The sequence below is a fragment of the Colobus angolensis genome, unplaced genomic scaffold (assembly GCF_000951035.1).
Source record: "Colobus angolensis palliatus isolate OR3802 unplaced genomic scaffold, Cang.pa_1.0 Scaffold217, whole genome shotgun sequence".
NCBI classification, from domain to species: Eukaryota; Metazoa; Chordata; class Mammalia; order Primates; family Cercopithecidae; genus Colobus; species Colobus angolensis.
The window spans coordinates 4,526,994-4,537,137 of record NW_012115344.1 but is presented as its reverse complement, the minus strand read 5'-3'; the positions used below and the strand labels follow the sequence as shown (position 1 = coordinate 4,537,137).

Sequence of the window (10,144 nt, the reverse complement as noted above, 5' to 3'; positions counted from 1 at the left end):
TAGCGAATGAATGAAATGCAAAGGGCGGGATGGAGGGAGGGAGTGCAATCACAGCCAGCGAAGGGGATAGTCAGCTTCGCGGACCCCACAACGTCACCGCAGCGTGGGACTCCATGAGAGCATAAAGCGCGCCTGCAGCGCAGGATGCTCTGTTCTCCAGTCTGTGCCGGGCAGCTGGCGCCCTCGCTAGGTGTGGTGTGTCGCGATAACCCTTAATCTCGGGAGGATCTCATTCTTTCTGCCCGTCAGAGTCGCAAGTTCCTCTGAGAAAGTGCGACTCTTGCCCCCTAGCACCTACTGACTGCATCCTCTAACCAGCAGGGATTGCAGTATCTTTCGGCTTCCAGTCTTATCTGAACACCCGGCACCAAAGTGACCAGGAGGCAGAGAAGAACTTCAGAGGACTCTTGTCTTGGGCTGCTCGTGGGTGAGTGGGAAGGTCCGGGACTGCAGATCGGTGGCAATGGCCACTCTCCCAGCAGCAGAAACCTGGATAGACGGGGGTGGAGGCGTGGGAGCAGACGCCGTGAACCTGACTGCCTCGCTAGCTGCCGGGGCTGCTACAGGGGCAGTTGAGACTGGGTGGCTGCAACTGCTGAACCAAGCTGGCAACTTCTCCTCCTCCCCCTCCGCGCTGGGACTGCCTGTGGCTTCCCCCGCGCCCTCCCAGCCCCGGGCCAACCTCACCAACCAGTTCGTGCAGCCGTCCTGGCGCATCGCGCTCTGGTCCCTGGCGTATGGTGTGGTGGTGGCAGTGGCAGTTTTTGGAAATCTCATTGTCATCTGGATCATCCTGGCCCACAAGCGCATGAGGACTGTCACCAACTACTTCCTTGTGAACCTGGCTTTCTCCGACGCCTCCATGGCCGCCTTCAACACATTGGTCAATTTTATCTACGCGCTTCATAGCGAGTGGTACTTTGGCGCCAACTACTGCCGCTTCCAGAACTTCTTTCCTATCACAGCTGTCTTCGCCAGCATCTACTCCATGACGGCCATTGCAGTGGACAGGTGAGGAGAGGACAGACAGAGAGGAAAGAGGGAGAAGGGAAAGAAAAGAGTTGGGTGGTGGGATAAGATTACAAAGGAAATGGTAACGTAACGGGGTCTACAAAAGTAAAGAGACCAAGAATTTTTGCTGAAAGGAGGACACTAACCCATTTGTAGCCCTCGAGTGACTGAACAAGTTTCTGCTTCCGTGGCCTCCAACACTCAAGCCCTAAATCGTTGAGCCTTACTAAGGATATCTAGAGGGACTGAAGAAGGTGAATGAGGGAGAGGTTAAAATGCCATTCCAAGTAGGGCAAACTTGGCCAGAAAACTTTAAGTACCAGCAAACTTTCTCAAATGACTTTTGAACAAAATTTATGTCAACTGTAAAGTGCACTTTTTGGCCTTCCTTCTCTCTGTGGGTCACTATTCTGGGCAGAGAAATGGTAAATGAGTCGCCCCTCCACCCTTCCTTCTTCTGTCTGTTCCTCATCCTTATCCTTTCCTGTTCCCTAGTCTTGCCCCAAGGCCAGCACTGGTTTGGTCTCCCAATCAGGGAGAACTAGCAAAGGCCACACACACTCTCCAAAAACTACTGTAAACTAGCAGTTTCCACCACATCTCAGATTAGATTTGATTTCCAGTAATCTGCAGAGGCTATGAACTGAGTAAACCCTGTGTCTGCAAGTGTGTAACCAAATTTTTTAAAGCTGTGTGCACTTGCCTTCTCATATTGAACATTATGAAGTATAGATATTTGCGGAAATACAATGGTGAATCCCTACCTGTTACTGAAGGCTGGCTGCACATTAATTCAACTATATGGTGAAAATGAACCACAGCAGTTCATTTCAGTCTCAGCTTTGTGAAAGGTAGTTGCATGGAGGATACATGAGGGTGATCTCACTTTAACTTGAAGTCTCAATGCTCTTATTCATGCAAAGATTATTTTCAAACATTAACAAATCTATATCAAAATAAAATGGAGATAGTTATTCATTCTTATGGCATTTCAGCTGCCATTGTAATTTTAAAAATAAGAAAAAAAACAGGTTATCTCCATAAGTTCATCTAAGTTCATCCTCTGTGTTTACTATTTTGAAATACTGAGCACTGAGGTATTAGTAACATATATATCTAGAAAATATTTTCCTGTGCCAGGCCCAAAGGATTAAATTGAAGGAGTAGAGGTTAGTAGCCACTAACTAGAATAAACACAAAATCACACTTTTAAAAAAGCCTCTAAAATTGTCAATCTTCCTTTTCTCCTTTATCTCTGATTATCCACACATACGCACCCCTTCATTTCTACTATGTATAGGAGTGCAAAGAATGAAAAAAAATCAGACTCCAGTTGGGAAACAAGTGAAATTGCCTCTAATCTTATTACACCAAGATAGAAATAAGTGTTCCTTTTGTTTGAGCAGCTTCCTTGCTTGTTTTGCTTTGTTTTTTTGTTTGTTTGTTTGTTTTCTTTTTATTTCTTATAGTATATGTTTTTTGATGTTTTGATTGGGGGAGAGGTATTATTAGCATATAATGTTATAAAATTCTTACAATCTTCTTGAAAGGTTAATGATGCAATATAAACTTTGAAGAAAATGTAAGTGCATGTGAAATCTGTATTTCAATTGTGAAGGGGAAAAAAAGGTTATATTTTTCTCTTTCCAATTTCTTCCTGCTAACATTTATGGGATGGTCTTGGAGTTATTTTAAATAATCACTTGGTGCTATCTTATTACAGTCATTGGTTTGAATTAATGAATACTTTACTGTTAATCTTTACTATTTCTTTATGTAAAACAGTAATCATTAAAACTATTAACAAATTTAGAGTATACAATATGCTATAAAATCTGAAGCATACTCAGTTCTTGTACAGAAAACCTCTTTTAAAACTATTATTTAAAAGAACATTCTTATTTGAGCAGTTGATAAAAAAATACAGAAATAGAGAAAAGCTGGTTTAAAATAGTTTCTAAAATCAAAACGTATACAAAATATAACAATTATTAAAACTCTCAATAGTTTGCCAGTCCAATAGTTTACCAATCTTTCTGCATTGGTGTCTTATCAAACATGAACTGGAAAAATTGACCCTGTGCTCTTCTAAGTCATTTTATAGGTTAAAGAAAACCCTTCTGAGGTTGACACCTGAATGACGTTGTATTTTCTATCATTTTATAGGATATATTTTATAAATTAAAGAAAACCTTTCTGAGGTTGACACTGAATCATGCTGCCTTCTTCATGGACTTACTGCCTCATTTAGCTTAGAATATACTAAACAGTATATATATTTCCCAATTTAGACTACAATTGAAGTCTGAAAACTTCAATTAATTAATTTTGAGTGTTTTCTATCCCCATTTAATATAAACTGAATTATATCAACCTAGCCTAAATGGAAAATATGTTCAGTTCACTTTGTTCCTCTGCCTAAAATCAAAAGACCTATGATCTTGAAAATAATTACAACTTTGACTTGGGCACATAATGGCTTTTGTTCAGCTGTAGCAAAATGGTTGCAGCCTCTTATTACTCTGAGAAATATTAGACCTGAAAAGAATGACAGATATTCCCTCAGTGAACTCCCATACCTTACAAATGGAGAACCTTAAGCTAATGGTCACACAATTGTTATAATAAAAGGCATTGAGTTTTCCTTGAAGCATTCAGCACTCATTTTGTACTGGAAAAATAACTTACTTTCTGTTTTCATGACTTAAATAATATTAGTAAGTTTACTAGATTTGAGTGTGAGATCACCAGTTCTGGTCTTATTCTGAAGCACATTAACCTCTGATTTGCTACAAAGTCCTGCAAAACTGTTTTCTAATTAGCCAGTAATCCGTCTTCCAGTTCTACACATTTCCTTCTTCCCTGGAATCTACTTTACCACTACCAGTACCTGTCTCCTCACCCCTATACCTCCAACACACACACACACACACACACACACACACACACACACATACACACACACTCCCAAGATGAAATTATTTGTCAGTGAAGAGTTGATTTTCTGTCCACCATCATTCCCCAATTTGCCATTTTGAAAAATAACATTTAAATATAACATTTGCCTCAAAGATGATAAGCTCTTCCAAGATTATGCAGTAGAGCCAAGATTCAAATCAATGCAGTTTGCTCCAGGGCCAGTGATTCTCTTCACCTCTACACTATTATGACACCTAACAAGTTGTGATGACTGCAGGGTTTGATTAGACAAAGTCGTTATCTTTAATCAAATTAGAATTTAGTACTTGTTTAAACTGTATATCTTACCTGTATATATAACATAACTTACAAATATATATATATATATATCCTATGTTTTGCTTGAGAAAGTAGAAGCTAGAAAATCATTAATAGAATAGTTATTACAATACAAATATTGTGATTCCTATTCATTTACGGCATAGAGTACTTGATGTATGGTCATATTAGAAAATAGTTACATATTTTCTTTCATTTTCTAAGCACATGCTTTGAGATTAGGTTAGAAATTATAGGAAGTTTTATTATAACATATAGAAATGAAAATTTCAGCACATATGATCCAGTATTTTTCTGAGTATTTAATTAAGTATTTTTTTTTAAATCACAAACACTGTTTCTTGTAAACCTTAAGGGAATGTGTTAGTCTGTTCTCACATTGCTATAAAGATATACCTGAGACTGGGTAATTTATAAAGAAAAGAGGTTTAATTGGCTCACAGCTATACAGGAAGCATAGTGGCTTCTGCTTCTGGGGAGGCCTCAGGAAACTTACAATCATGGCAGAAGACAAAGCAGGAGCAGTAGTCGTACATGGCAGGCAGGAATAGGACCAAGAGTGAGACGGGGAATGTGCCACACACATTTGTACGACCAGATCCCACAAGAACTCTACCAGGAGACAGTGCCAAGAGGATGGTGCTTCACCATTCATGAAGGATCCAACCCATGATCCGATCACCTCCCTCCAGGCCCCACTTCCAATATTGGGGATTACAACTGGACATGAGATTTGGGTGGGGACACAGATCCAAACCATATCAAGGAGTAATTACTGTTTTATCTAATTGTTCAAAAGCTTTAAGAAAGATAGCAAAAAAGATGTTATTGAAATCCAGTGGCATACCTTACATGAATAATTATTAAAAGGAGTGTTCACCGGCAGGCGGAGCTTGCAGCGAGCCGAGATGGCACCACTGCACTCCAGCCTGGGTGACAGAGCGAGACTCCATCTAAAAAACAAACACACCCAAAAAGGAGTGTTCAAGAAAACTGCTTAAGAATAGTAATGGCCAAGTAGATACAAACAGCCTTCTCTGCTACCCTTTGTTGTTTTTAATTTATTTGGTAATCTTCAATCCTACTTGTTCATAAATCTAATTTATGCAAAGTACTCAAAGATCCCCTAGGAAGAGCTTTTGAAATTTATTCTGAACAAATACAAATATACAGTCATGAGAAATACTGCAGCCTTAATCTAGTAACAGGTTATCTAAATGTATTGTGGTAAAGTTTGCATCATTATCAACATTATTGATATAAACTCTTTGCTAAATCTTTAAAAAATAATTTTTCAGTCTTTAATTTGAGTTCCCAGTGCAATATCCTTCCTCTGCACCCTAGGAAAAGTCACTGTCTATGCAGTTAATACTCTTTATTAGTGTTATAGTTATACTTGACTCACTATCGCTGGTTACCTCAAATGATGAACTTCTCAACCTAAGATCAACTGTTACATATTTTTGAATTATTTACAAAATAGTAACTATAACTATGGTAAACTTAACTTTCAGGAAACTTATCATAACTGTTTGACTTTTTCTAAAATTTGTAATTCTCATTCAAGAATTTAAAAATATCCCATTTGCATCCACTAAAATTACTCCTCTAGTGAGTTGTCAAAGTTCAGTTAAAATTATAATGCCAATTCTTATAAAATTGTGAGCAAATAGTGAAAGCAATAAATATATATTAATTGAATGGGTAATAAGATTATCACAGAATCATATGTAATCAGAGGTCGTTCTTTTATAACTAGCTGAACTCCAGCTGATACCAAGGTTACATTAGCCACAACAGAAAAGTGTATGTCAAACAAAAATTTACAGCATATTTAACAGGCATAAACATCTTTAATATATAACACATTCTTATTTATTAAGGAAAAAGTACATCCCCAGTGTAAAAATAACAAAAGACATAAACAAAATCCCCATAAAAAAATGTCTAACAAGCATGAAACTATCATTTGCTTATATCCCATATTTTCATTTCCTTATGTGCTATTTGCTCTTCAAGCCACTCAAATCTAATTACTTTCCCCAACCCTATCCAAAGAGCTACTCTGAGAAATCCAGTGGACATTTCAGTCCTTGACTTCTTTGACCTGTGAGCAATATTCCTCACAGGTGGCTACTGCCTGGAAGTCTCACCTCTTGGCTTCCGACTTTTCTGATATCCTTCCTCCTCAGCCTCTCTTCTATGGCTGTATTTCTGAATCTCTGCCTGTACATAATGATTAAATGCAGAAGTTCCTTTACGCTAAATTCTGGGCCTGTTTTACTTCTTCTTTACTTCCTGTTTCCCCAAGCAATCTCATTCATAACCATTTTATTTTCCACTGTGATTGAAGAGCTCCCATTTATTTTTTTTCTGTCTAATTGATTTTCTTCTGGATTACAGACACGTAAGAATCTATACAATGAACAAATATAAATGAATAAAAAATTAAGATTGGAGAAAAAAATACATAAATATAAAATAAGACCAGGTTGTTATATATATGAAGTCATGCCAGAGCAAATTTGTAAAGTAGACATTCTGGTCAAACAATCTTAATTTCTTATAAAAGTTAAACTTCAAATATGTCTCTGAGTCTCTTGATAATTATACAAAAAAAGGAAATAAAGTTTTTAATATGGTTTACACTGTCTGTAAGGACAGTACATATACATTCCTTAAGTGCTAAAGAATTTCTGATACTTGAGTCTCAAGGAATTATTTGTATGAGTGAAAAGAAAACAATATCCTCAAGCACACTGTTGTAAATGCAAAAGCAGGTTTCCTGTGGATTTTTATTTAGCATTCCACCGAGTGGGCCAAAGGCATGGTACCAAAGCAGAACTCAGTGAATGACATTTTCAGGTACTAAACGTGTATCTGAGCAAAGTTTCCAGATGGTCTGGTTTGATACAAGGATAAAACTGCAAGAAAGGATAAAGCATGTTTTCTACTGAAGTATCTTTTTTTCTCATTTGAAATTTGGATATAGCTTGGGTAGCAGATAACTCAAAGTTGTAATATATGGCAAAAGCTCTTGGAATCAATTTTATCCCAGTCCCCAGTTGCTGATCCTGATTCATCCTCCTTCCCAGTCTTATACTTAAACATATTTTTTCTTATTCATTGTAAGAGCCACACATTCACAGTGAAAAAACAAAAATATATAAGTATTAGAAAGTTAAATTTAACTCTTACTCATATTTATCCTACCCCCTAAATATCACCAACTTATGACTGTCACATTCACATTGCAATGCTTACCCCGGCTTTTTATTATATATACTTTCTTTCTCTCTCTATGCACTCATGTATAGTACATTATACGTATGCATATATATATATACACATACACATACAGATATATTTTCTTTAATTATTAAAACAATATAACATTATTATGTCATATAAATTAACACACTGTTATTAAACATTTATTTGACAAATTATAGATCTTAGATATACTTTGGCATCAGGATGTAGAGATTTGTTTTATTCTATAAAATTTAGTTCAATTTTTTAATAGATAAGTCATGTATTTGCCTTAAAACTCAAAGAAGCAAATAACTCACAAATATAAAATTCCATTGGTAACACTTCTTTGATGTGTGGTCATGTATACTCAATAACCTCCTTGACATTTCTACTTGGATGTCTGAAAGGCCCTTTAAATTCCACAAAACCCATCATCTTACCTCCAGATATTTTCCTCTTTCAGTGTTTCAATAAAAAGGGCAAGCATTCATCCAGTTCAAATAACTCACAAATCTATTACATTTTTTCTGCCTTTACTCCCACTTCCCTACTCCAAGCCATCCTCATCTCTTTTCTGGTCTACTAAAATAGCCTAATTGGTCTCCCCACATCCAGGCTTAACCTACCCTAATGTGTTCATATGGCAACACAGAATTATGTTTTCAAAACATACATGAGAAAATATTTTCCACATGCCTATTTAGAATCCTACAATGTTTCCATTGCACTTATGAGAAGAATAATATTCTTAATTCAGTACAATTTCATTAGATAATTCAACTGGCCTAAATCTCTGTTTCAACCACTCAGATCCTCTTTCAAGTTTGTAAATGTATGATCTTATCTTTTTGCAATAAAATATTTGAATACACAGTTTTCCTTCTCCCTCAAATTCTCTTCTTCCAATTCCTCATTAGCTAAACGTACTCCTCTTTTAGATAACTGTTTAAATATCACTTTTACAGAGACACCTTCCATGATCCTCCCAATATAAATTAGCTGATTCCTTATAGATTCCCATTGCACATGACAATCATAACATTTTCATATTTATATTTATTTATGAAATATAAATTTTATATTTCTTTTTAAAACTATTTGATTGATAATTTGCTCCAACAGACTTGTAAGTACCATAAAGGCAAGCTCAATGTTCTTAGTCCCCTTTGCATTCTTATGCCTGTCATACTGGTTTGAACATAGTAAGGATGCACTCTGGATTGGTTAATAAATGAATTATAAAAGTAAATAAATGAATGAAAAGGCAATGAAATACCACTTTTTATGTAACCAAAATGATAAGAGATTGGTAGGCATGCAATGAAATGGGCATTTTTACACATATTTTTATGAAATTGCAATTTTAACAGTTTAAAATTATCAATTACTATTTTATATAGTTTAGCCTAACATTTGGGTATAAATTGGTAAAAATCTCTTAGGAGGGTAACTGTCAATTCATACATCCTTTGAGTCATTTTTTCTACTCAGGGTTTCATTTTTAGGAAATAATAATAGATTTTTAATAAAAACTCATATTTAAAGATAGTTTTCAAACCAAAATGCAAAGAACTGAAAACAACTAAAATTCCCAAGAAAATGATCTAACAAATTATAGAGCATCCAAAAATGAAATTTTATGTAGAAATAAAATATTACATATTTGAATATAACCACAATTCTCCCAAGTCTCTGTGCCCTTGTGTATAAATATGGTAACATTAATATGAATATTTAAATTTCTTTGATTCATAACTTTTACTTATAAACCATTTCTTGCTATAGTGTCGTAATTATTTCAGAGTCCCTAGTGAGGAGAGTCAGGCAGAGGATAATGATAAGAGTTTATCAGTAGTCTTCTTTAGCACTTGATATGGTTTGACTCTGTTTTCCCACCCAAATCTCATTTTGAATTGTAACCCCCATAATCCCCATGTGTCAAGAAAGGAATCAGGTATGAGGTGATTGGATTATGGGGCTGGTTTCTCCCATGCTGTTTTTATGATAGTGGGTGAGTTTTCATGGGATCTAATGATTTTATAAAACAGTTTTCCCTGCTCTTGCTTGCTCTGTCTCACCTGCAACCATGTAAGATGTGCCTGTTTCCTCTTCCACCCTAAGTTTCCTGAGGTCCCCCCCGGCCATGCAGAACTGCGAGTCAATTAAACCTTCTTTGTTTATAAATTACCCAGTCTCAGGTAGTATCTTTGCAGCCTTGTGTAAACAAACTAGTACAGCACTTCTACAGCAATGTCAACACTTCCATAAAGAGTATGACCATTTCACTGGAGTAGGAAGCCATCTCCTTTTCCATATTGCTATTTTTAACACATTGCTTCCAAATCTGCAAGATTCACAGGTTACAAACTTTGCCCTCAGCATGACATTTTTGTGAAGACTGTTTTATTCCAAATAGAATGTGGAAAAATATCTCATCCTTACATTTTTCTAAATGTATTACCAATTTCCTTTCTTTTTTTTTTGAGACAGAGTCTCGCTCAGTCGCCCAGGCAAAAGTGCAGTGGCGTGATCTCGGCTCACTGCAAGCTCCGCCTCCCAGATTCACGCCATTCTCCTGCCTCAGCCTCCCAAGTAGCTGGGACTACAGGCGCCCGCCACC

The 10,144-nt window shown here is 36.5% G+C and overlaps 1 protein-coding gene across 1 annotated transcript in view; it reads left to right on the top strand.

Moving 5' to 3' along the window:
* Nucleotides 1–387: 387 nt before the first annotated feature.
* Nucleotides 388–10,144, top strand: part of TACR3 (tachykinin receptor 3) — a 105,258-nt gene continuing 95,501 nt past the window's right edge. The window contains exon 1 of the mRNA XM_011943250.1: nt 388–1,011. Coding sequence (XP_011798640.1) covers nt 464–1,011 — 548 coding nt within the window. The 5' untranslated portion in view covers nt 388–463. The remainder of the gene's footprint in view (nt 1,012–10,144) is intronic.